This window comes from Centroberyx affinis, unplaced genomic scaffold, assembly GCF_046629955.1.
Source record: "Centroberyx affinis isolate AG114_WGS23_722 - 3 ecotype Tasmania unplaced genomic scaffold, CSIRO-AGI_Caff_v1 ptg002999l_1, whole genome shotgun sequence".
NCBI lineage: Eukaryota > Metazoa > Chordata > Actinopteri > Beryciformes > Berycidae > Centroberyx > Centroberyx affinis.
The window spans coordinates 15,001-42,900 of NW_027281102.1; the positions used below are offsets into that span (position 1 = coordinate 15,001).

At 43.6% G+C, this 27,900-nt stretch overlaps 2 protein-coding genes across 2 annotated transcripts in view; one reads left to right on the forward strand and one right to left on the reverse strand.

Moving 5' to 3' along the window:
* The window catches only part of LOC139659045 (stabilin-1-like), a 24,334-nt gene extending 14,834 nt beyond the window's left edge, over window positions 1-9,500 (forward strand). Inside the window, exons 15-18 of the mRNA XM_071537258.1 lie at window positions 1-9; window positions 2,449-2,598; window positions 4,516-4,620; window positions 8,193-9,500. The exon at window positions 1-9 is cut by the window's left edge and continues 96 nt beyond it. Of these exons, the coding sequence (XP_071393359.1) occupies window positions 1-9; window positions 2,449-2,598; window positions 4,516-4,620; window positions 8,193-8,276 (348 nt within the window). The 3' untranslated portion in view covers window positions 8,277-9,500. The remainder of the gene's footprint in view (window positions 10-2,448; window positions 2,599-4,515; window positions 4,621-8,192) is intronic.
* Window positions 9,501-14,984: 5,484 nt separating this feature from the next.
* ccdc71 (coiled-coil domain containing 71) overlaps window positions 14,985-27,900 on the reverse strand; it is a 39,837-nt gene continuing 26,921 nt past the window's right edge. The window contains exon 2 of the mRNA XM_071537259.1: window positions 14,985-18,373. Within this exon, the coding sequence (XP_071393360.1) occupies window positions 17,284-18,363 (1,080 nt within the window). The 5' untranslated portion in view covers window positions 18,364-18,373 and the 3' untranslated portion in view covers window positions 14,985-17,283. The remainder of the gene's footprint in view (window positions 18,374-27,900) is intronic.

The following is a 27,900-nucleotide window of genomic DNA, read 5'->3' on the forward strand; positions in this document are numbered from 1 at the left end:
CCCCCGCCGGTGAGTCGCCATGGAGACTGAGCTGAAGCTTTCAGTTCTCTTTCCTTTAAACGATTAACATGTTTTATTGTAAATGGCACAGAGCGTGATGTAGCTAGCATGGCTAATGCTGTCCTGCAGCCTTCAGGCCGTCCTGCCGCTTCTCACCATGGGTGCGTTCCATTTGTTCCACAATGCGTCCTCTCCTCTCCTCATCTCCCCGCTGACCCGGCATCCAAAAATGAGCCGCCATCACTAAGGACGTTCCAATTGATTAAAAGCAGTGGTGGAAGAAGTACTGAGATCTTTTCTTCAGTAAAAGTAGCAATACAACAATGTAAAGATACTCCATTACAAGTAAAAGTCCTGCATTCAAAATCTTACTTAAGTAAAAGTACATAAGTATTGGCAGCAAAATGTACTTAGAGTATCAAAGTAAACGTACTCATTATGCAAACTGTCCCCATGTAAGCAGCATTTTAAAGTTGTCAATGTGAAGCTAAACTTAACAATTTAGCTATACTTTTGGGTAGTCTATAACAGATAGATAGATAGATAGATAGATAGATAGATAGATAGATAGATAGATAGATAGATAGATAGATAGATAGTTCCAACGTGTACATTACAGGATAGGAAGGTACAGATAAAAAATTCAGAAAAAGCATGATAAGAGACTAAAACAAATAGGAATAAACAAAGATAAAAACCAGTCCTGGCAGAGACTGGGAAAGAAAGAAAGAGCCTGTGCAATCTGCAGTATGTAGACAACTATGCATATACAAAACTGAGTGAACTAGATCTAAATATATATATACATATATACATACATCACAACATCATCACCGTATATATATATATATATATATATATATATATATATATATATATACGCAGATGATACCCAGCTATATATCTCTGTAAGCTCAAATGATTACAGTTCTATCAATGACTTGATTACACGCCTCTCTGACATAAGTCTGTGGATGACTCAGAACTTCTTACAGCTAAATCAAGACAAAACTCAGATCCTAGTTTTTGGAGCAAAAGCTGAGAGAGAAAAACTGTCTGACCACCTAAAATTATCCGCACTAAACACCAAGGAACAGGTCAAAAACCTTGGTGTTATTGTTGTGAATGTCACATTAGAAACGTGACTAAAGTGTCCTTCTATCATTTAAGGAATATTGCCAGAGTCAGACCGTTTCTCTCCCAGACAGACACAGAAAAGTTAATACTTGCTTTTATCTCCAGCAGGCTGGATTATTGTAACGCTCTTCTGTCTGGAGTCTAAGGAAGCTGTTAGTCAGTTTCAGCTCATACAGAACTCAGCAGCCTGTGTTCTGATGAAAACCAGACAGACAGCACACATTACTCCAATCTTAAAATCTTTACATCGGTTACCTGTGTGTTACAGAATTAATTTTAAAATTATTTTACTGGTTTTTAAATCACTGAATGGCTTTGCCCCGTCTTATCTGTCTGACATGGTTAACACACACTGTATGTGCCCACTAGGTCCCTTAGATCCTCTGACTCAAACCTCCTGATTGTTCCTCAGGTCAGAACTAAAAGGCAGATGGAGAGGAAGTCTGCCTGAAAGTCTCAGGAGTTTTACTGTTGACACTTTCAAATGAAATCTTAAGACACATCTCTTTACCACTGCTTTCTCCTGAAGTGTTTTTTACCTGATGGTTGTTTTATTTTACCTTATTCTGCTATTTTAATTTAATTGTATTTTATTCATTTATTTATTTTTCCTTGTTTTTATTATTTTATCATAAATGTTATGATTATCTGCTTTTATGTTAAGCACTTTGTGTTGCATTTTATGCATGAATTGTGCTATATAAATAAGGTTTATTATTATTATTATTATTATAATGAAAGGACAGCAGTGATGCGTGTCAGGGTCATGCAGGCAGAGCTGCAGACCTGGAGGAGACTCAGCTGGACTGTGCTGGGTTGAAAAGCCACAGTGATGTGGGTCTTACAGCTCTTCACTCAGACACTTCTCATGTTATTACCAGTTATTTCTGGACACTCAACATAACAGGCACAATTGCCTGTATATTTAACTGTGGGACTTTCAGGTCAGGACGGGGCGGAGGCTTCTGATTGGATGTTTAACCTCAATGATTCATTTAATTTGTTGAACTTGTATCGTCCTCCGGGGAAATAAAGCTGCTGTTGGAAGTGGAAGCACAGTCCCGTCTCCATGGTGACGATGCAGCAGACTGTAGCTGTTGCCATGGTTATTAGAGTTGGCCTGATAAAGTTGTGTGTGTTGTGTGTGTGTGTGTGTGTGTGTGTGTGTGTTTCCGACACCTGGTGGTGACGATCAAGGGGTTTGAAGTTGGATGATAAATGAATGGAAGTCAGTGGAATGTGTTTATATGTGTAGTAATATGTGTGTGTGTGTGTGTGTGTGTGTGTGTGTGTTCCACCTGTTCTCTCCAGATCTCCCATCATGCCTCCCGTGGCCACGCCCACTCCAGCGGCACGGTGTCGGCCATCTTGGTGTGTGTGTTGCTGCTGTGTGTGTTGGCCGGCCTCGGCTGCTACGTGTTCAGACACAGAACCGACGCCTTCCGCTTCCACTACTTCAGGGTGAGACACACACACACACACACACACACACACACACACACAGCTGGACTCACTCCTGATTGGCTCCCTCACTGAAGAATGACTGAAATCCGTCCAATCAGGATCCAGTTTGCAGCATTTGAACTGAAAGCGTCCACTCAGCAGGTTCACCTCGTTTGAATTAGAGGAGCCGCTGCTGTCGGCCAATCAGGAGCCAGGATTGTGACAACTTTAACTTTGAACTTAAGCTGCTGACTCACTGAAACAGGATCCGGTTTAACATCCAGGAAGTTCAGACCCCGCTGTGTGTAGAGCAGCCAATCAGGAGCCTGGTACAGAGCCGTGGTTTTGCTTTGATTGGCTGACGGTCAGAGAGAGAGAGAGAGAGAGAGAGAGAGAGAGAGAGAGAGAGAGAGAGAGAGAGAGAGAGAGAGAGAGAGAGAGAGAGAGAGAGAGAGAGAGAGAGAGAGAGAGAGAGAGAGAGAGAGAGAGAGAGAGAGAGAGAGAGAGAGACAGACAGAGAGACAGACAGAGCTCCTCCATATGAAAAAAGAGAGAGAGAGAGAGTACGGTGGCCAGCAGGGACAAAATCTGAGAGCAAAGACTGAATGGAACAGTGGAGTTCAAATGTTCTCGTCTCTAGAAGTTCCCTGATTGATTCAAGGAAGGAGGAGAAGAAGAAGGAGAAGAACAAGGAGAAGAGGGAGAAGAAGAAGGAGAAGAAGAAGGAGAAGAAAAAGATTTACATCATGTCTGAAAGCGTTGTCATGGAGATGAGCTCTGTTTCCTGTTTGGACAGGAAATGAGGCTCAGGATGTGCAGCCAAACGATGCCTTCTCCATGGCAACGCATCAGCCGGCTGACATCGATGCTCGTCTCCATGACAACATGAACAAGCCTTCCATGGCGGCCGTCTCAGGGTCCAATGAGATCTGGTTTCACTTTTTTTTTTTTTTTTTTTTTCCCCAAGGCAAAAAGGAAAAAACACAAAAAGAAAATAAAAGCCCCTTCCACACACACAAAACAAGATGGCCGCACATTACTTACATTATTTACAATATTTACTGAAACAAAACAAGAAGAGAAAACAATATTTACAATATTTACAGAAATACATTCTAATAATCAGCAGGACAAGGAACAAACAGAACAGCCAGTCTGACTCCTGACTGAATGTTCTGTCTCATTCTGATCTTCAGTCTTCTGCTTAAAGGCTTGAAATGAGTTTCTTAGTCAAATATAAATATTGAAGTTGATCCTATGTATGAATTTCTTTCCAAAGCCTTTTTCTTTCCATCAAGGCAAAGAACCTAAAATATAAGATAGTTTTGATTTGTTTAACACTTTTTTGGTCGCTGCATAATTCCATTTGTGTAACTCTTTACAATAAGGGTCACTAAGTTAAGGGTTAGTTAATGCTTAATAAGCATTAACTAACCCTTAATTAACAGTTAACTAATGTGTAATTTACTAATGGTGTTCATGTTAACTAAGGTATTAATTTATACATTATTTAATAGTTTATAAAGATGACTATTAAATAATGTATAAATTAATACCTTAATTAACATGAACACCATTAGTAAATGATTACCAGACACATTAGTTAACTGTTAATTAAGGGTTAGTTAATGCTTATTAAGCATTAACTAACCCTTAACTTAGTGACCCTTATTGTAAAGTGTTACCACCATTTGTGTTATTTCACAGTTCTGAGTCTTTACTGTTATTCTATTCTACTCTTTGTCTAAGCACTTTGTAACAACTGATAAGAAAAGTGCTATATAAATAAAGTTATTATTATTATTGTTATTATTATTATTATTCTAAAATGTGGATAATAGTACAAATACATTAAAATGCGTGTGTCCAAACTGTTGGCTGTAGTGTAAATATGGAGGTTCATCATGTCCTGCTCCTGGTGTCTCTGTGCGGCAGAACGAGGACGAGGACGGGGCGCCGGGGGGCGGAGCCAAGCCGGCGCTGGTGTCCATCCCGAACCCGCTGTACCAAGGCTCCCGAGCCTTCACCCAGCCCTTCAGCGTGAGTCCGGCTCACACCTTCACATCTCACATCATATGGAGCAGGGATTCTCAACCTTTTTGCTAAGGGACCCCTATCCACAGGTGTAAAGTAACGAAGTACAAGTACTCTCGTTACTGTACTTGAGTAGTTTTTTTGAGGATTTGTACTTTTTAAAGTATTTTTATAATGCTATACTTTTACTCTTACTCGAGTAATTTAAATAATAGATATTCTACTTCGCTACTTTTAAATGTACATTCCGTTACTGAGTAAATTCAGATTTTTGTTTTGCACACCGCACTATGAAACAGCACGGTAGCATTGGGTCCAGAATCACTTCCGCATTTAGGGCGCAACTGGTGGCTCGTTAGTGTAGTGGCCAATGAAATTAAATTGCGCTCAAGACTGGCCAACTGAATTAGACAGGCGTAGACGATCCACAACATTGTAACGATCCCCATCGTCACATTAGGTCAGAAATCTCAGTTTCATTTGACACGGCTGATAGCCAGAGCAAAATGGATGGATCTGATTCTGATATTGCTGCTGCTAGCAGCTCAGGCTACACCCATCCAGCTAGCTAGGCTAGATAATTAGCAAGGTGTGTGTTGGGGACCGCCCATTGTTCCGACGGCCCGTTATTCCGAAACCCCAATAATCCGAAAAATGTCCCATTGGAGGCCCTGCCTCCTAATGTTTCACACCCTCTTTCCCCCGGTTGATTGGGAGCATCTGTGTATATATCTGGCTGTCGGAACTGATGTCCGGTAACTTACCAACTACACCACTCTGCTCCAAACATCAGACCATGAGCTCCATGAAGAAAACGTGAGCAGCTTGTTCTTCTTAGGGGATTAAGCCTCACTACCATCGTGATCTCACTGCTGCATGGAACGCTGCAGAATCCCAACCAGGGAAGCAGGATTGTCAGAGTAAATATCCGACCGGGAGGTCCGACAGCCGGCTTCCTCCGTTGCACCCGGGAAGGTCCGATGACGTCATTCTGCATAATAATTAGCCATGTGCCTCTGTTTGTTTGAGAAACTCAGTGTGAACAAGGTGTGAAACATTAGGAGGCAGCAGGGCCGACTGACTGCAGGCCATGAATCTTTCTGACTGCAGGGAGAGTTTGTGTTTTCGGAGCAATGGGCGTTTGTTTTCGGGATAATTAAAATATAAAACATTTTTAAAGTAACGCAAATGTACTTTTACTTGAGTACTTTTAAATAGGCTACTTTTTTACTCTTACTTGAGTAATTTCCTGAACTAGTAATTTTACTTGTACTTGAGTAACACTGAAGTAACAATACTTGTACTTGAGAAGGATTTGTCAGTACTCTTTCCACCTCTGCCCCTATCTTACCATTGTATACACTGACGCCCCCCCCCCCCCCCCACATACAGTTACAAAAAAGGGGAAAAAGTAGCCTACTTCTTTTGAAATATCTTTATGTACATTTCATTATATTCATTGCATAAAAAACAATAACCGCACAGAACAATTAACTGTACAATGAACCTAAATAGTGAACTTAATACCTGCAGGAAGTTTGTGTAAAATTAGCAATTTGTATAAAATTCTGAACAGATTATTTCCTGTGGATATTGCAATCTATCAGACGATTTTCCCTTATATTTTTAGGAACACAATTCTATGTCTGTATTATGATTTTCTTTTAATTTCACTATCATACATACAGTACGTTTTAATAGTCCAAGCAGCCTGGCTTTTAATGAGAGTTAAAAAATGTTTATGTACTTACAGGACCAGGTAATTTAGCCGGCTTGCTCTGCTAGCTTAGCTCTGTGAATACTGCTGGTGTTCACGTCTACACACACTCTTATCCTCGCGAGATTTTAAAAAAAAGTTTATATCTTTATTTTTTTCTAACTAAATAAACTTCTAAAATAACCCTTACATTTAGTTGTCTTCTTCTTCTTTCTTCACAGAAATGAATTAAATGCTGAGACGTGTATATTTTACATATTTATAAAAATTCTTACACCCTTAAATTCAAGAGAGCTTTGGCGCCCCCTAGTGGGGGTCGGGACCCCCAGGTTGGGAACCACTGGTCTAGAGGATCCAGTCTGTCAAAGTGTCTCATTTAGTCGACCAGCGACTTACAGGACAGTTCCAGTGTGGAGTTTTTTGCTCCATTTGTTACATTTTCCATCCCTTTAATGTTAATTGTACCTGTTTTTACCTGCAGCCTCATTAACCCCTCACACCCTGACTTTCCCCTTAGATTTCCTCTTAAGTAGCTTCAAAGTTAGACATGTTTCTCCCTCCTGTCCTTCAGTGTCTGCTCAGCTTGTGTCTCTGCTGCTGAGACTGAGAGAAATATTCAAACAAGCTGCTGCAACATCACAGCAAATGGAAAAAAAATCCAGATGTTTGTGCTTCATTTTCTCCACATGTCCCTGTAGCTCAGCCTGACATGTTTGGTGTCTTTGGAAACCTTGAGATCTGGACTAAAATTTAAAATAAAAGTTCTGCGGGTTTGAACAAAACTCGGCTGAGAAACGTGTCTGTAATGACGGACCTGCATGAGGTTTTAAAGATATTTTTAACCCTCATCCTACCAACATATTTAACATACAAGGACTACCGACTGGGTCCCTGGGGACCCCGAGAATAAACTACTGTAAGAAACAACCATCATAGCAAAATGTTCTCAAAACATTATTAGTTATGTAATTAATGTCATCTGAAAAAAAACTTTGAACATCATCTTACCTTAGGAAGAGCAGTATTTAGGGTCGTCACAGAGCACATGAGGAAATCTGTGTCTGCTGCGTCTGTGCCCCCCCCCCCCCCGATACTGTGTGGGACGTTAAATTAGGACCCATGGCAAACATGAACTCAATAAATAGTTCCATCTATTAAAACTGCATAGGTGGAATTGGGTGCTTTTGACTGGGGTCCCCCAGGACCCCAATACGTTGGTATTTAAAAAAAAAATACTAATTAGAACAGAAAGTCATTAGGAACAAATTGATTGACAAAGTCATGAAAAATTGGAATGATAGAATAAAGCACCTGTGAGATATAACAAAAAGTATAGCTGTGGGGTCTGCGGTCCCCCAGAGGGAGGATGAGGGTTAAATCAGTTTCTCCAAACCTCTCAGCTCATTCAGCTCCAAACAGCAGAGAAAACAACTGGAGACTCTGAGTCAGTCGGTGAAGATAATCGTCACTGTGATGAAGCAGCGATCTGCATCAGAACACTGACACAGAAAGCAGATTAATGCCTCGGAGCCACAGACAGTATTGGCTCCAGTCAGTTGCTCCGGGTGTGACTCTACACCAAAAATATTTATTGAACACAACAAACACAGCAGTGGTCTGCTAACAGCGATGACACACATGATAAAATATTAATACTGATATTGCATATAATGATAATATTGATGAAAGGCTTCGTCTTCTGAAGATGGCTGTGAATGGGACTTCGATCCCATCAAAACAATATTTTTTCCACAAAAAAACACAAATCTCAACTTTTCAGAAAATCCCTTCTACCTTTCCCCCTCAGCTCTTATTTCTCTGCTACTTCCTGGTTTGACGTCACCATCTCTCCTTCCTCCAGGAGCCGGGTCAGGAGGCGGAGCCTGGTCAGGGGGCGGAGCCAGCGGAGCCAGCAGAACCTCCGAAGATCCTGGAGCTGGACTAGTAACACCAGCAGAACCGGTGGAACCAGAGTTCTGACTGTGGCTACGACAACCAGCTGTCGTCCGGTTTAGGCCTCACTCAGGTTCATCTGTATCCATAAATAAACCAATTAACAGTCTAATTAAACCAAATTCTCTCTGGGAGAAATACAAAATGGCTGCCAGTAAACAGCTGGGTAACACTTAACTTCACAGTGGCTTTAATCTGTTTTAATGTGTGGAAGAGAAGGAGAGACAGCTGTGAACACTGTGGACAGTCGGCTGTACTAACAGTATTATCACATAGGCACTTAAAATGCGTTTCCATAGGTTAATACACAGGTTATCAAAGCAACAATAAACAAAAATAAACGTCTTCCACCGTCTGGACCAATCAGTGTGTCTTCTCGTTTTGAGCTTTAACTCGTTTCCTCTCAGTCATTTTGAAAATGTGAAAACGCTGCGGTGAGATGCGTCACTCCCCCAAGTTTCTGTAAAATCCAACAAGTAAACAGACGTTGCGGCGCCCCCTGTAGGACAACCGGTGGGATTTTAACATGCGAGAACGGAGCAGTGAGCTTCGTTCCCCGACGTTTCGTAAAAATCCGATCGGCGGCGTCTGAGAAGCCGATCCACAGCGCCGACCCTGATGTCATCGCGGCGGACGATAATGAAGTTAAGTGTTACCAAGAGCTGCACTGACATCAGCTGACAGGATCCATTTTGAGCCAATAAGAAGAGTTTAGTGTATATATATATATCACCAATATCACCTAGCAACCATATTCTGTTCCAGGAAGCAAAAACCTAATTTCTGTCGGCTAAATGAAAGAGTTTCAGTGTCCCTGGCTGCATTCTCCATCAGAACCACAACAATCCTATCAAAAGATTTTCAACAACAGGTCAAATGGGATTATAAATCCTTTCAAACTCCGAATCAGTGCTCGATTGAGCTTGACTTGTGTGAGGGAACCGATCCGATGGTCTCAAAGCCAGTAGTCCCCGCCCCTTTTTCGCTTGAATGACGTGGAAATATCAGAATCAGGTTTTTGTTTTATAGCGACTTTAACTGTTAAGCCAAAGACTCATTATGTCATTTCACTGTCTGGAATCTTGCTGCTGTTTCAATAAAACACTGAAGTGATGCTGGTGTGTCGACAGTGAATTATTCCTTCATTTCTTTGTTCCCAGATCTGATCGTTTTCACACTTTGTTTGCCTCAGAACCATCCGGAGCGACCGGTGAACCGGTCTGTCTGCGTTTCCTTTGGCCGCTCCGTCTGGTTTGTACCTCTGCGTTCCTCACTTCTGTTTGTTGTTTGGCTGTCTGAATGGGAAAAATTCAGTTTCAAATGTTTTGTTTGGCCGGTCGGGTCTCAGTTCAGTTCAGTTCAGTGGCTTGAGAAACAGTTTTGCCAAAGCGGTGTACAAAACGTATATTTTGGAAAACCAGCAAACAGCAGTTCATACATTCAAACCATAATGTCATTATTCACGATTTGGTTTGAAAAATCTATTTAATATTAGATAATCCACATTTGTAATGAGGTAAGACAGTTGCATGCAGCAGCAGAGAGAACGTCCAGCCGGTCTCTCTGCTGCTCTCCCTTCCCCCAACACACAAAGGACCGAGCTGCAGGAGCAGAGCAGCTTGGAAACGGTTTTGCCTGAAAAGCGACGCTGAAGGGGGAGGGGGGGTGGGGGAGGGAGAAGGGGGGGGGGAGAGGGAGTGGGGGTGGGGTGGGGGAGACCGTAGACCGTGACCTCAGCTGCTGGAGGCTGGCTGGCTTTATGCCGCCACAACAGACTCATTTCAAACTGCTGGAGGTTCAGATCTGATCTGCTGTCTGTCTGAACCACATGGAGCCTGACTGCTGCTGTTCAGCCAAACCCAGTCAGGCCCAGAACAAAGGGTCAAAAAAATAAAAATCACATTTGGTTTTCTGTGTAAATTTCCAAAACACTGACGGCCAACATTCAGTGCAGGTTTTGCGCGGGGAAGAGCGCCCCGCTCCACCAAAACGACCCAATCAGAAGCCAAGCTGCCAAACGCTCACGCTCATACATATGGAAATTATATGGAAATCTCTTTATTTTGTCCACATAATAGTTATTTGTATGTGAGGCCATGCAAATCGAGGTTTTGTCCAATTCACTAACACAATGCAACGCCAACTCCAAATCATTTAAGATCCTTTGAAAGGAGGAATAAAGACTTTGATTTGCTGCAGGTACGTTCAAGAACTCTTCACCTGGTTCCACAGCTGTGAGGTTCATGTGGGTTCGGCTCATGTTGGGGAACCGGATCGAGACGAGATCAGGCTGCTGTGCAGAAAAGGACAGACTGGGCTCCGTCCACACTGCAGCTAAACACAGCTGTCGCTCCTCATTGGAGCTAAAGCCTGTTCAGTTCACACAGTTCGGTTGTTAAGGAGAGAGAACCGCTTTCCACAACTGGAGTCACTCCATGAAAATTCAGGTATTGATACTGAATCAGAGAGCGGATTCGGTCAGTCCAGCAGTGTGAACCAGAACCAGAACCAGAACCGGAAGCAGAACCGGACCGGACAGCCGGTCGTTACGTTACATAACTTTATCATCCTCATTTTGAACAGACGGAGCTAAGTGTTGTGAGACGTTCTCATGTTTTCTCTCCAGTCTGTTTCCTGAACACTGAGGTTGTTCCTTCAGCTCTGAGCTCTCGGCCCAAACGCTGCGGTTAGAAGCATCAAGTCCATGAGATGGAAAAGATCCACATGAGGCCGCTGTCAGTGGAGGTTGTTATGGATTAACTGACCCCTCTGGTTACTGGTGTTACTGGTGTCAAGTAAACTGAAAACACAGGCAACGGTAGCCGCCATATTGGTCTGAAGTAAACGTTACTATGGTAACAGACATTCTTTACAAACATCGCGAGGAGTGGAGTGACTCCTGTTACCCTGCAGACAGTCTGGTCCTTCCACTCAGATGCAAATTCGCTCTCATTCATCAATTCGGTTGTCACCGAGTCCTGGCGGTGTGTACGCAGCCACCGATACCAAAGAGAGAGCAAGTCATTATGAGATTAAGATCTGCTGAACAATACACTGCAGATCATTGCAAGTCGTGAATATTGTCAGGAGTCGTCAGCTCTGCGGCCTGTAGGAGGCGCCGGAGAGCGAGTCGGAGTGCAGCAGGTCACTTTAAAAACACTTTGGTTCTGTCTGCCGCGGCGCTCAGTTTGCTTTCATTATTTGGGAGTCGGGATTAAAGAGATCGCAGGCATCAGGTGGAGGTGAAGCCAAGGAGGAGGAAAAGACGAGCGGCTGCAGAACGCAGCGGGAGAACCTCACATCAGGTCGGAGAACGCTCCGGTTGTAAAAAGGCTTTGGGGCTCAGAGGTTCCGTCTCGTAAAGCTGAAGCCGTTTGTTCTTACAGTCGGTGATGAAGAGGAATATTGGCTTGTGCGGTTTTTGGAAATTTAGTGAAAAAGAGACAAATGCCGTGCCGAACAACTGAGGCACAAACAATGTGCTGATTTTATACAATCTAAGTGAATCTGGACCTGTCATTGCCTTTAGTTCATTATTGAATATCTCTGAAATCTGTAGAGGATCCCGGCTGGAAAACTGTTCTCAAGTGTTCTTTAGGTAACACTTTACATACGCATTTTTATCTGTGATGGCGTGCAGAGGAACGGTCCAGAATCCTACAATGTTCTACTGTAGAATGTTCCAGAATTCTACAATGTTCTACTGTAGAATGGTCCAGAATCCTACAATGTTCTACTGTAGAATGTTCCAGAATCCAACAATGTTCTAGAACATTGTTGCAGAATTTTTGTAGACTTTGCTCTACAGTGTTCTAGGATGTTCAACAGAGTTCCAGAATGTTCCGACCGACCGTGTGACCGCTGTTCTGCGACGGAACGTTCCTGAAGGTGGAACAGAACAGGCAGAGCGAGGGAACCAATCAGCTCAGAGCTTCTGATTAGAGTCTTTCTTGCGAATTATTTGATCGCCATTTGTGTAGGTTTATTATCACTGTTAGCATTACAGCTACATGTATTATGAGAAGCTGGTTGGTGATTTCCTTGAGTTTTCCTCATGATTCATTGTCATTATTAGTGGTTTATTTCTAATTAGCAGTTGTTCAGGCGCTAAGAGCTAAACCCCAGGAGAATGTTTTTTTATTGGTTGAATGTCAGTAATCAGGTCTAGATTTGCTGTCAGTATCAGGAGAAGTTGTTAAGATCAGATTAAACTTTATTGATCCCTGTAGGGAAACAAGGTCTTCACAGCAGCAACAGTAACAGGATACAGCAGGAAATTACAGCCTGTAACTCTGTGACATCACAGCCTGTAACACTGTAACTCTGTGACATCACAGCCTGTAACTCTGTGACATCACAGCCTGTAACTCTGTGACATCACAGCCTGTAACTCTGTGACATCACAGCCTGTAACTCTGTGACATCACAGCCTGTAACTCTGTGACATCACAGCCTGTAACTCCGTGACATCACAGCCTGTAACTCTGTGACATTATCTGCTCTGTTTTACTGCTCAGCTCCTCTGCTCCAGACATTCAGAGTCAGAGTTAAAACGTTAACATGGGGCGCCCCGGTGGCTCACAGAGTAGAGTGCGTACCATCAGGCTCAGTCCTTCCCGCAGCGACCTGGGTTCGAGTCCGGCCTGCGGTCATTTGCTGCATGTCCTCCCCTCTCTCTCTCCCATACCTCCCTGTCTCTCTCTCTCACACTGTCACTATCAATAAAGCATAAAATAAATCTTAAAAAAAACAAAAAACGTTAATCAGTCCACTCAGTGGATACTGACTAGCAGCTTTATTCTGCTAATCTCGGAAACCCAGCTGTACTCCAATAACATTAATAACTGTTAGTTCTTCTTTTTGGGAATTCAGACAGTTGTCTTCTTGGCATGGGAAAAAAAAAAAAACCCTCATGCCCATCTGTGCAGTGGGAGGCAGACGGGTCGAGAGAGAGAGAGAGAGAGAGAGAGAGAGAGAGAGAGAGAGACCTACAAAGAGACTACTTCTGTTTGGATCTCTTTCCAACTCGTCTCTCCCTAACGTTTTCGTCTCGTTTTTATTCGTTGACGAAAGTGTCAATACATTTAGTCATAGTTTTTGTCATCATAAATTATTTTTTATTTAGTTATTGTCTCGTTTTTGTCAATGAAAAAATGTCGAAAACTATGACGAAAATTATTCGTCAACGAAATTAACACTGGTTCAGATACGTCGGTCACTAGTGATCAGTCACTAGTGATCGGTTCAGATAAATCGGTCACTAGTGATCGGTCACTAGTGACTGGTTCAGTGAAATCAACCCCCCCCACACACAGAAAACAGCTAACGAGGAGGAAATCTCAGCTGCATGATGGAGTGGAACCAGATGGACGTTCAGTCTGAACATCAGGATAAGAATGTTGCTCCATTTTGACAAAAATATCGTCTTTGCAAAGACGAGAGGTGATTTCAACAAATCTGTTCTGCCGAAACACCAATGAAAAACCGTCAGACTAACAATTAAAACTTTAGTCCCGCCCACAAAGGCACCGATTGGTTCGTTTGTTTCTCTGAGCGAGAACAAGCCGTTGACGAGGGAAACACCAGACTCTCTGAATCGCTCCACAGAACCTGAAGAGTGGAGGATCGAGACTCAGGATCTGAACCGGACTGGTTCAGCATTGACCTAATTAGTCTGTTTGGAAACTGCATCTGTTGCCAGGCAACGCTGCAGACTCCAAATGATGGGATTCATTTTCTGAAACGTTGGTTAATTGATTCATTTCTTGTTATATACTTTGGCAATATTGTTTGTTTGTTTGTAAACTGTCATGCCAGTAAAGCACACTGAACTGAATTGAGGATTAAAGACTCCATGAAACAGCGTCTTTATTTCCTGGATTTGATGCATTTCCTATTGAAACAGGATGTTGGGGCGGGACTTAACGCAGGGAGGGATCATTCAAAAGTGTAAACCAATGGGAGATCAGTTAGGGAGAGAAAGGCAGTTTTATTGGATGGGAGGGGCGGGACTGTTTAAAAATCTGTGATGTTTTATTTGTTGGACTTTTTATTTACACCTCCTGGTGCAGCATGATGTCACCATGAAAGAGAAGGGAGGAAAGGGAACGGGATTTCAGTTCATGGGGATTTATCTGCTGTAGTTTATGTTGATTTTAAATTTAAAAAACGCTTCTTCTGATGTCTGCAGCAGAAAAACCCCACGCTGTTTTAATCGCTTTCTGGATTCAACTGTTGGAGATTACAGCTGTGTGTGTGTGTGTGTGTGTGTGTGTGTGTGTGTGTGTGTGTGTGTGTGTGTGTGTCGGACAGCAGCACTCCCTGTAAAGCTCACAGTGAAGTAATTTGATTTTCAACACAATCAATTGTCATTATGGCAAAAACTAGGAAAAGGTTGAAAATAACAGGAATTGTACTTTAATAGAGGCTGAAAACAAATCAGTATTTCACAAGAATTTTTAAAAAAATAGACATAATAAATCTCTATAGTAGAAATATGTTGTTTTTCTATAATCTCGTGAACCCCCAAAATTATCTGGGATCCCCAAGTTGAAAACCACGGCACCGCTCCATCTCTCCTCTAGAGCTTCAATCTGATCACATGGTAAAAACAGAACCTGCATTAGAGAACCTTACCGCTCCTGTAGAACAGGTTCTGAAACATCACACACATCTGAAGTTGAGGACAGAGTCGTACAAATTCATTTTTCAGATCAGTTTTATTGAGCAAAATTTTTTTTTGAAAGATCATGTAGGAAATACAATATTATACAAGTGTTGCACAAACAGACTAACAGAAAGAAAAACTAGAAAAGGGTTTGTAGGCGGGCGAGAACAGACCAAGATGTGGAATGAGATATGAACCTGGGATGTTTTGTTAAATTATTTTTGATTCTGAAATACAAGACCAACTTTGGTTCCTGACTCGGTAGTTCTAGCTTAGAGCTGAAGATCTGGCTGTGAAGTTAGCCGACTGTCCGAATACTTTCTCCAGTGCACCGGAAACTTGAACGGTGATGTATTCTATTAAAAGACCTGTTTTCTGTTTTTTTTTGTTTTTTTTCTTGGAATGCAGTTTTGCCCAAATATCTCAACACAACAATTTTAGCAAAAATACACAGGAATTTCTGAAGGTTTGGAAAGCACACAAGGCAGTTTGGCACGCTCATCCCAACCTGCAGGGGGCAGCAGCGCTATCAGTCCGCTTTCAACTGCTGGGAACAAACTATTCCAATATGAACTAAAAAGAAGAAAAAATGATGACATTCTTGTGCCAATTTAAAGTCAGCACCAACACTGCAAAGTTAGCACCTGTAGGAAAACAAGTCCACCTCAGAAATTACTTCATGACACAAAACCAAAAATTTTAAGATAATTTAAAACTGATATTCTACTTAATGGCAGAAAATAAGAAAATATTAAAGACTTTCGTGTTCAGAAACAGGCTACAATAAAGCACTGTCAAACTGTCTCAAAGTGCTTTTCAGAATCAGCGTCACAGGTTTGAAGTTGAGCTGTAACTGTTCCGTCGACAGCCGAGAAACTGAGGAGACAGAAAAGTCAATGAGCTATGTTGGGCGAATCTCCCGGAGAACCGGCGGTCGAGGGGAACGAGCCGAACGAGGGGGAACCGCACCGTAGAACCGCACCGTTCTGCTGGAACTGAAACTTCAGCCGGTGCTGCAAACCGGGAAGGAAACGAACGGCCTGCGGTGCCCCGGCCACGGGTTTTATTTCACCAGCCAATTAGAGCTTTTAGACCAGGACTCCGATCGATGGTCGGTTACTGCGGAGTAAACCGGCAAACCTTCAGCAGCATGAGGCTGCTGGGCGTTTCCCTCCCTGACCCCATGCTGTGATGTTTCTTAACCGGAGGAAACGCCTCAGACCGAACCCCGTGCCGGATACTGAACCGGACTGAGGAAGTTCTCACTGTAAGACGTCAAACCTCCCGACAGTCGAGCTGCTCTAAAACCAGACGCTCCGTCGTCTCCGTGCGGACAAACTAAAATAAAGGAACACTTTGTGAAGGCGGAGTCGTTCGGCCGACTCGGCCTCGTACGGATCTCTGTGCGCCGCGGGTTCGATTCCCTGCCGCAGCGCTGCCTGTCCTGTGCTGTGTTCTATCCCAGAGGCTAACCCTTTCTGATCTCCAGTGGAAATGCAGAGAAAATACAAAGAAGGAAGACAAACTGAAACTTTTTGCTTTTTTTTTTTTCTTCCTCAAAAACAAACTTTTTTTTTTTTTCTTTTTGGCCATAAAACCCGAGAAAGGACCGACCACAGCCGGCTCATCTGGAAACCGGTTTGTCTGGGTTTCCACCAGGATCCTCTCTTCCCTCCGCTTCATTTTCTCCTCATTCCCAAAGGAAGGGAGGCTGTTTTAGAGCACTGCACGTTAAAAATGTTTTAATCTTTTAGCAGAAGAGCACTATGCTTTGAACATGTTTTCAATAGTGTCCAAACAGCAGCAGGAGCCACGCCCGCTGCTTCAACCAAGCATCAGTTTAGCGCTGCTAGCTACAACAGAGCAGACTGGTGGAAACCTGACAAAGTGGTTTGGGAATGAAAAGGAGATTAACTTTTTTCCCACCAGCTGTGATGGCCGGTGCATCCCAAAATTCATCAGCAACTTTCACAAGCTACCAGACGACTTGATGTTCAGAACAGAAAGGACCTTCAGATGATGGTTGGTGTCTGGTGGTTTGGCTAACTTACCAGACAGTCAGAATCTACCAGCATCTGGCTGATGGTCATTTCCCAGCCTGCTAGGAAAAGCATCACCTTACCTCAGAGCCTCCAATCCCTTTCACTTCCTACCGCCTTAACCAAGAACCAAAATATCTCTCTTCACTGTTAACCTTCGGCCAGACGGAGGCCGGTTCCAGTACGACCCGCATGACAAAAACACTTATGACTTCTGCTGTGAGCGCCGGGCCGATCCAGGAAGTGGCTTACGGATGTAAAACACCGACATGTGCTAAAGGAGGGGAGCACGGTCACTTGTTGTGGTGTCTGAAGTCTCTGAACATGAAGGGTTGGATCTGGATGACGGGGGACAGGTTGACCTGCAGGATCTTCTGGGCTTTCCTGCGAGCCTCGGCCACCGAGCGCGAGTCGTCCACCTTGATGACCTTCCACCTGAGACCGTTCTTGTCCTTCCAGCCGTTCCTCTGTCCGGTCGGGTCGCTCGGCGGTCGCTCGGCGTCCTTGGGGCCCCGGCGGGGCGGGTGGAGCCCGTTGCCCCTCCAGCCGTTGCTGGTCAGTTCGGTGTGAGTCTGAGGGAACGCCCGGCCGTTCGAGTAGAAGACGGGCGCGGAGTCTCCGATGAGGGCGCCGTCCAGGCGGGCGGGGCAGGACAGGCTCTTCTGGCTGAACAAGGCCACGGCTGTGGTGGGCGCCCCCCCGCCGTTCTGAGAAGGCTGAGACGGTATTCCTGAAAGCGTCGGAGGGTGCTGCTGTTGTGAAAAGACGGCGGGGGGCGGCTCTACGGAGGAGTCCCAGGCGGTGTGGATCTGCAGCCGGGCGGTGTGGCAGCCAGACACGCCTTCGATGTTGGTCAGTCTGAGACACGGCGGCACCTGCGGCGCCCGCGACGCCTCGGTCCGGACGGGCGTCCTGCCGCGGGCGACGGCGCGACGGTCCGCCGGCGGCACGGGGGGGCGGACCCCCCGAATCCGGGGGCCGCTCCTCTCGGAGGCGTTCCAGGACGGGTGCACCTCCCTCTTCTTGGCCAGCGGCCTCCTCCCCCTCCTCTTGGCGGTGGGTCTGGAGGTTTTCTCCGACGGCTTCAGCATGTCCTCGGTCAGCGGGCGGCTCATGCAGGAGCGGTAGCCGTAAACGTCTTTGCTGCGCAGCACCGTGGGCCGGTGGCCCTCCTCGCTCAGCTCCTGCAGGAAGCTGACCAGCTCCTCGGTGTCGGACAGGTCGCGGGACATGGGGCTGAGGATCTGCAGCGCCTCCAGCAGGACGCTGTGCCCCGCCGACGAGATCCGCGACCAGGAGTGAACCGCCCGCCGCTCCTCGGCGGCGAAGGCCGATGGCCGGCTGACAACGGGACCTCTCGCCGCGTCAGCCATGTCGCTAGTCCTGCCGGGGAAAACACAGGAAGTGGTCGGTTAAACGGAATCAGAAAGAAACAACAAAGAAGAAGCTCCTGCCACTGAGACCGCTTCATAAATACACTTTCTCGCATTTTCATATTGGACACGGGGCTGCACGATTCTGGATAAAATGAGAATCTCCATTTTCTTGCTTAGAATCGAGATCACGATTCTCTCTCACGATTCTTAAGCAAAACCATTTTTATTAAATGACTGTAATGGGTCACATCAACTTTGCGGGTCGAATGGGCTTCACACAGAGTACACACACAATGTAATTATAGACTAAATTCCAATGAAATTAAAATTTAATTAACGGTATAAACTTCTCCAATCTGCAGCTGGTTTATCCCGCCATCCATCCATCCATACATTACATTCTGCGCACACTGACTGCACAGTGCAGGATTAAGTACAGCCTTAATTACGAGTCTTTGGAAATTTACCTGGCTTCCTGAATCTTTTTTTCGGGTTGCGGATCGGTTTCGGGTCGTTGTTTTATGTATGAAAATGGGTCGGGAGGATACGTGTCAGATCGGGCGGTCGCGGGTTGAAAAAAACCTGACCCGCGCATCATTAATGTAAACAGTAACCAGATAACTGGTCATCTGCTGCCCTACAAACGTTAAGGGTAAGTAGAATTAAGTTACTTTTTAATTAAACCCATTGAAATATTCCTGAGAATTAGAAAATAGTAAAAGTGATATATTATTATTATTATTAACCAACTGCAAACAACACTAGGCAGACGGAGTGAAGCCGGTAGAATAGTGTGCTGTGCTGCCCTCTGCACTGTAGTGATATACTGTCAGTGTGCTGGCCTGCAAAAACCCTTCACATTGTGAAAATTTGACATGTTAAATTTGTGATATTTTGATTTTGAGTGTTTTAATCTGTTATGTCACCAAGTTTTCCCCATAAACTGTCTGACTGCCCCCATACTGTCTGCCACAGCTGACTTCACATGCACACACACACTGCACTCTGCCACCAAATAAGCTGTACAGTCACACAGGGGTCCACTCTCCTTCATTCTGTGCTACTGTCTGGATATTGTGTTAATAACCTCAGTTTTCAGGGATCAATACATTCATCCACTTTGTGTTTTATGAAGACTATATCTACATTCCCGTACTGTACTGGTTTTGTTGCTGCTTTGCACATCTGAGCTGTAGTTCTATTTACTGCTGCCGGACACCGTTTATACTGTTCGTTACTTTATTGCTACCTTATTGCTATTTATTTTTTTTCTTATTTATTGTTCTTTTATTGCATCGAGTACGGAAGCCACAAACTTAATCTTGTTGTACAATGACAATAAAGATATTCTATTCTATTCTATTCTATTCTATGTGTCTAAAGTAAAAAGTGAGAAAAATGGCTTTAAACATTCCACCACATTCCTTTTCCTCCAGTGGCGTTCCACCAAGTCTGCAGGAGAGTGAGGAACAAACACACCAGCACTGAAAATAAATCCAATATGATTTGTTTTCCTCAACAGTCTCGGTCACTTCCTTACAGCAATCTGAAATCACAGGATTTTGTGTGTCTGTGGATGTGCTTTACACCTATCACACTTACTACCTCTGCCAAGGAGGTTTTGTTTTCGGTGCCGTTTGTTTGTTTGTTTGTCTGTTAGCAGGATTATGGAAAAACTACCGGCCCGATTTTCATGAAACTTTTTGGAGCGGATCCGGATCCGACTCACGAACAAGCGATAATAGCACAAACCTTGGCGGAGGTCTGCGCTCTCCGAGTGCCTTCCAGTCTATCTCTGCTTTAGTGGTGAGAAGGTAAACAGGAAGAAGGCAAAAATAGAACAGAGTAACAAGTGAGGCTTTCTATAGTCAAAGTGAATTTGTTGAAATGAAAAGGGATCAGTTGTCTGTGCCTTGTAGTAAAGCTTTTTATTAGTTTTTGCAATAAGTTGTTGACATCAGTGACAGGGAATAACAGAGTGGATGAAGTTCATCTGCCTGTGGACAGACTGACTCTGTCCTGCCGCTTGTTAGCCAACACTCCTGATGAGCAGCTCACCGTCATGTTTGGCAGTCTGTGTTTTTTTCCTGGACATTAGCTGTAACGTTAAGTTAGTAACGTTAACGTTGAGTCCGCTCCTCTCGTGCCCGGTGTGATGCGGTCAGCGGTCAGACTCAGACCGTACCGGCTAACTTGTTCTGCTAGCCAACTAGCCTTAACAAAACCACAAAAATAAATACTTGCCCTTTTGTTTTCTGAAAATAATTATTCACCATGATGTAATACAGAGATAAAAGCAACAAATCACTCAAAATCTCAAACTTCCTGCCTGGGAAATGCGAGGAAACAAACATTTTGATATTCAATTCAACTTCATTACCATAACAGTGCAAACAACGCGATATCACGTATACCACCATAACTGTCGGTCTTCACGCCACTTCTCACGCGACTTTCAACTATAATAGAGCTGCAACGATTAATCGATTAGTTGTCAACTATTAAATTAATCGCCAACTATTTTGATAATCGATTAATCGGTTTGAGTAATTTTGGAAGAAAAATAAGTCAAAATTCTCTGATTCTCTGATGATGAAATGTGAATATTTTCTGGTTTCTTTACTCCTCTATGACAGTAAACTGAATATCTTTGGGTTGTGGACAAAACAAGACATTTGAGACATTTTATAGACCAAACAACTGATTGATTAATCGAGAAAATAATCAACAGATTAATCGACAATGAAAATAATCCGTTAGTTGCAGCCCTAAACAATAGTCCCGGCAAAAACAACCCAGTTCCATTAGCTTTAGTAATGAAACAATGGAAATAAGGTACTGGAACCAAATTATGTTTGCTTTGCCCATATTTAAAAAAAACAAACATTTAAAAGCCGAAACTAAACTAAACTAAAACTAAACAGCTGTGTTGACAAGTGCCTCCATTCACTCTGCTGCTTTTATATTAATTTACTGTAGTCTGTTGAAAACCACAGGATCTACAAAAAGTTTGTCAGGAATTAATAAAAGAATATTTATTTCCCCATAGACTGGTTCTGATGAAAAAAGAAGAAATCTCTCACCAGACAGAGTTTAGCATTCAGCATTTCATGAGAACACCACATCCACACCATGGTTGTTAGAAAATTCAGTAACGTGTTATAATATGTAATAACTTCATCATATCTAATTTCTACTGACATTATTTCACCCATTTTATGAACATGACCATTCATTTTCACCACAGGCGAAACAAAAAAGGATCCGGATATAAACCGAAAGCCCGAAATCATGACAGCACTTGAGGAGTCTAGCCTCGCAACAAACGTGAAAGTTCCTGAGTGGCCAAAGCCTAGACATCAATCAAGTTGAAAATCAGTGGAATAATTTGAGCACGGCCGCTCACAGACGCTCACATCGACAAGTCAGCACGCATCCAGATGAGTCAAGTGGATCCAAAGGGTTCCAGGAAGACCGGAGGCTGGAATTGCTGCTGAAGGTTTTTCTGTAAAGTCCTGACAGACTGCGGCTCACTGCTAACCTCACAGTCTGACGGCTGAACCTGTAAGCTGTGAACCTGGCTACAGCTTTGTAACAGGTTGATGAATCAGGAGAAAAAAACACAGCAGATATAAAGAAGCCGTCTGTCCCGACAGACTTTCACAGTAAAAGCCTCGACCGTTTTGAGTCCAGCGCTCCGCAGCTGCGCCTGTTTGCCTCTGATTTTAATGAGCCTCGTTAGCTACCATGGCAACCGGGGCCAGTGGGACAGGGAAGCAATGCCTTATGGGACACTTCTGTCAGAAAGCAGCTCCAGGTCGACCTGGCGGGGTGGAAGCCGGGCGTCAGGCTGCTGCTAAATATCAACGCAAATTACAACACATCCAGTCAGTCTGCACCAAGTTGGTCAAAAATCTACAAGAAATAATTTATGATTTATGTATTTTTAACAAAGCTGAATGTTGTGTTGGTTCATCAAAGCTGCTGCCTGACAGCTGAAACTGAAACACGGCGGACTGAAGCTTTTTCTAACTTTGAGACTCATTTGACTTTATTTTAGATGTTGTTCATTGGATTTTTATGTTGTTTAAAACTTTCCTTACAGTTTCTATAAGCTAAGGCTGCGTTTACACAGATTTTTTTGTGTGGAAAAAGGAGGAGAAGCAGCGGATGGTGATAAGGTCGTGTGACGTCAGCTGAGCAGCTGCAGCTCACGGACCAGCTGCTTCTCTTCTGTCGGACAGCACAGACCGCACCAGGCAGAGGCTGACAGAGATTCCCAATACACATCCGGTCTGATCCGTACTGCCTTTAGATCGGTGCTGCTGTGACGGAAATTCACTTGTTACGACGACCGGTTTCTCCACTGGCTCAAAGTCCCGCTTTCTCGGTGTGAGGCGAAGTTCTCATCAGGTCCTAGTCCTTCAGCCGAAGCGACGTGGATTGCCCGTCCCCGATGGGCGACTGTGTACCGTACAATTTCTGCATGCCTTTTTATACCGTTTCTAACCTTATTCTCCTCCCATCAAAGTCACATCAGGTCATCATTACCTTATTTGGCCTTGTGTTCCGTTTTCATGGAGAAATGCAAGCTTTGGAAGCACCAAACACTTCCTACCAAAGAGTGTACCAATGTTCTTTTGCAAAGTCATCATGACCTGTCCCCACACCCTCTGGATTTCAAGGTACTTCCCTTTTTGTTAGTTGCTTGTTACTCAACCATGAAAAGGTCACCGAGGAGCCCGGTGTGTTCTTAAGGCAACAGTTGTCACGTACACATTACTGATTCTTAATACAACAGTGATTTTCAATGTAACAGTCGTTAACTTCTTATATGAACAACTAAAATCGACTCCTTGTCTCAACATCATCTTAAATTGATTACTTGACCTTATTATTGTTTAAAATCAACATCAACCCTATTACCTATTTAAAATCATCCGCATGTTCCAACCTATTAATCACAGTGATTAACTTAATCTTATCAGTATATACTTTACCTTTAATATCTTATTTCTAAGCAGTTTAATAGGTAAATCAACTTATTTCTTTCCACCTTTCTTCCAAGCTCTCTTCTCTTGCCCGTTGCACCTGAACACGTCCGGTCTCCAAGGCGCTGGAGAAAACATGCCTCCCCTTTCCTTGTCGATGGCAGCCAGTAATTGGTGGGAGCAGGTTAGCCCACCTTCCTCCGGTTGTGGTGTCGGCAAATCTCTGACTCTTACGCATTGGCTCTGCTTGGTAAGCGGACTCTGTAGATGTAAGCTTCCGTTTCTTTGGCGGGTTTGAGCGTTTCTTTGGCGGATCGGATGCTTGTGATCTACTCGGGGCAGGCGAAACGTCCGGATTCTTGACACCCCCTTCACAGACGTGAGACACGCCCCGGGTACGTCCATCTGAAATTCCCGCCCGGTAGGGATCTTTGCTCTTTTTACCGTACTTGATGATCCCTCCATTAAGGAAGATGGTAGAAATATACTCCCCTTCGGTTGCGTTCACCTGCCAGACTTTAACATTAACAGGGCTGTAGACTCCACTCGGGTATATTCCCGGAGGGACTTGAAACCATCCTCGGCCAGAGTCTTTAACCGAACTCCAGGTCAGGACGGCCTTTTCTTCCAGTCGCATTAGCGGATCATCAACTGGAGTACCGTATTTCCTCTAATATTGGCCTTTATTTCCCTCAGCTGCAGAGGGTGCCAGGCCTTTATTGGAAGCAGGCTTATATTAGAGACAGGCCTTTATTTCTAATTCCCTCTGTTTGAGGGAATTAGAAATTAACCGGTAACTAACCGGTTAATTTTTAAGAAAAAACTTGATGACGTGAAATACAAGAAAGTGGCACTTTCCTTTTAGTCCGGCGCTCCATTGGCTCGATGAGCTTCTTATATTATGTTATATTACTAGATTTCAGCATTGAGGTGCTTACATTCATGATCTTGCATAGGCATACTAACCTAAAAAACCTTTTATTGGGAATCATGAGAAAGTTTCAGAGCGACAGACACAGAGCGTCCCCGTAACCATAGCAACTCACTCTCATCCTGCCTGAGAGGAGAGGGAGAGACGCAGAAGAGCCGCTGACTGAGACTCTGAGCAGCATGCATGGGAATAAATTACAATATAATACATTTGTGTTTATTTCTCACTTTCCCCCGATGGTCTGAATAACTCTGTGCTGCTCTGTCTCGTCTGTCCTGCTGTCAGTGTCTCTTTTCACGGCGGGCAGTTATCAGTTATGAATTTGTTTTTCACTGCATGAGAAAATGGACTTGTGGCGTGAGAGCGTGTGAAAAGTGTCAACTGCGTCACGGTCAATGCGTGAGAGTTGGCAGTAGGGTCGGTCCGATGGACGACAGTCATCGACCCCTGAGCCTCTACATCGCAACATCGTGATTTAAAGCCCCAGACAGAGAGGCAAAAATGAAGGATGGGTTTATTCTAATTATTATAATAGCTCCTTGCACCTGATTGACTAAAGGAAAAACTGCTTATTTAATCACACTATTTGCCGCCCAGTGAAAGCATGTTTTAATTTAGGCCAGACATAAAATTTATTTTTAAATCTACCTGGTTTGCGCCTGCCTTAGTAAATCAGGGGGTGAGTCTTTATTTGTAGCCTAATCTCAAAACTGAGGATTCAAACTCACCTACAGAGTGAACTCCGGCCACACTGATCCGTCAAAAAACAGACAGAAATACTAACGGATAGATTTCTGTCCGTTGCGTTGTTTTGGAACGTAAACGCTATTTTAAAAAAAACGCCTCTGATTTGCGGTGATGAATCCGTCAAGAAAAAGTTCAACTGGGTTGCGCTGCCCGGCGTTGCCCGGACAACGGACAGCTCTCATTGAAAATGAATTGAAATGAACAGAGACGGACAGACACAAGGACTACTCTCCTGTTCTCTCCTAGGAACCGAAATTTCAAAAAGGTAGGAGTCGGACTGCAGCTACCAAACATGAAGCGAAGTGCTGCAGTTATGCAGTTACAACACTATGACTAGTATTTAAAATATTTTTTATAATCAGATGATCTGCTTAATGAGGTTGCTTAAGCATAGGCTATATGGAGGAAAAGTAGGCTATAGGGAGGTAATAGTAATTAATATCCAACATAGGCGACATACATGCAAAAAGTATAAAATAAAGTATATATACGTTCGTCATCTTGTTCGTCTATAAAATCCCCCCCCGTGCAACGACGTCATCGTCCATCGTGATGTTTCACTGTGGACGTCATATGCCAATTTGGTAGACATCACCCAACCCTAGTTGGCAGCCCTGCTCAGACTTAGTTGAGCGGCGTGTGTATGCAAATTAACCTATAGCCCGACAAGTGTAACCGGTCAAATATATTCTCGGTGGTTAACCGATTAACGGTTAACCATTGACAATCGCAAATCATATCGCAATTGCAATATCAGTCAAAATAATTGCAATTAGACATTTTTTCAAAATCGTTCAGCCCTATTATAAAGATAAAACCCATGTATTAATTTTATTATCAAATATTAAATTATTACATTTTGAATACTGTGATACCATCCAGACAGTGGAAAATACAGTGATATTAATTTGAGGTCATATCGCCCAGCCCTAAGTAATACACAAGTTTTCTTTGCAGGACCAAACGAGAAGTTGTGAAAAAACACAATAAAACCTGTAATTGTAAAAATGCTCATTTGCTTTTCTCCATCCTTAGTGTTGTCAAAATAAATTGGGATGAACAGATCCGGTGGATAATCCTCTGCGGTCCCCAGCCCCCGTTAGTCCTGTCAGTTACCAATAGCCGATACCAGAGATCAGGATCAGACCCGATCAAGGTGTATTATGATCGATCTGCATCGGCTCCATGTACAGCAGCTGTGCAGTAGAACATGCGACACCATCAGCTGCAGCTGAACCGCATTAAACTTGCTGTACGACTCATTTATTAACAGCCGGTCGCAGGTTTCACAAACACACATTTCAGACTTTTTAAGAGCTTTTTAAAGTGAATTTAAAGGTTCTATATGTAACTTTTACAAACTTTTTACATGTATAAATCGTTTTTTATTGCCAATGTGTGAACGGGTTGTAACGTAACTTAAAAAATGAGACCTCAGCCGACTTTCTCCGTTGCCTGTCACAGTGTGTAAAGCTACACTCTATGTGAAGGACTCGGGACGTTTTTTCCGGGAGATTCCAGCGGATGTGACGTTATGCGCGCTCCCGTGGCGTCTCTTCAGCTTCACTACTTCTATAGCTCGCTCGCTCGTAACGTAATACTTTCTGAGTGGATATGTTAGTTGGCTAGCTTGCCAAATCACTTCACCAGCTAACGTGATCCATGATACTAATTTATGTAGCTATTATGACAAATAGTGTTGATTTTAGCCAACAATAAATGATGTAACGTTACAAGGCAAAGGTGTATAACGATTGCCTTCTACTAGCCAAGAGCGATGCAAGGCAGCGGCACACGGGACAAGTTTGCCTTCAGGGCTTTCTGGTAGAAAGCCTCAGGGTAACCCTAACCCCTACCTAAACCATAACCGTGGATTTCTGTCAGAAAGGCTTTCTGGTAGAAAGCCTCAGGGTAACCCTAACCCTTACCCAAACCATAACCGTGGATTTCTGTCAGAAAGGCTTTCTGGTAGAAAGCCTTAGGGTAACCCTAACCCTTACCCAAACCATAACCGTGGATTTCTGTCAGAAAGGCTTTCTGGCAGAAAGCCCTGAAGGCAAACTTCTCCCGTGTGCGGCAGCGGCGGCCAAATAACTTTATCTAACTGTACACAAAGCTATGCTAAGGTTAGCCAGCTAGCTGTAACTTAGCTACGCTGCATGGATCTGGCGTTTGTACAGTGAACTACAATGCTGATTTACAGTAACGGTGAAATAAACAACGGTAAGCTGTAATGACACAGCAAGGTGAACTACAGTCATTCAGGAAATGATGAATACATATAACGTTACATATTCCATGTAGTTCACTAACAGTTAGCGTTATTGCAGATAACAGATAGCGACATTGCTGAGCCTCACGGTGAAACTATTGCTGTTTTCACATATGAAAACTGGCTAGCAAGCTAACGCCGACCTATAATGTTATAAATACAGCCAATGTAACGTTATCACCCGACAAAGTTCACAGTCACAGTTCCTCCCCACAAAAACACAGCACTGAAAACATACGTAACATACATATAACTTCAATTAATAGCCCGAGAGAGAGAGAGAGAGAGATGGCCGAGCGAGCTAGAGAGAGAGAGATGGTCGAGTGAGCTAGAAAGTGAATGAAGAGAGGGAGCGGTAGTAGCGAGAAAGCCGGTGAATCAGAGAAATAAAACGTGATTTTCTGATTGTTTCAAAGCGGTTACGTTCTAAAGCACAGAGAGAGAGAGAGAGAGAGAGAGAGAGAGAGAGAGAGAGAGAGAGAGAGAGACCCGTATCAAAATACCGGTAGCCTACCTTAGAAAAAAGATAAAAAAAATAAAAAAAAAAGATCAACAGAGAAATGTCTTGCTGCTGCTTCTCCTGAGTTTTGTTC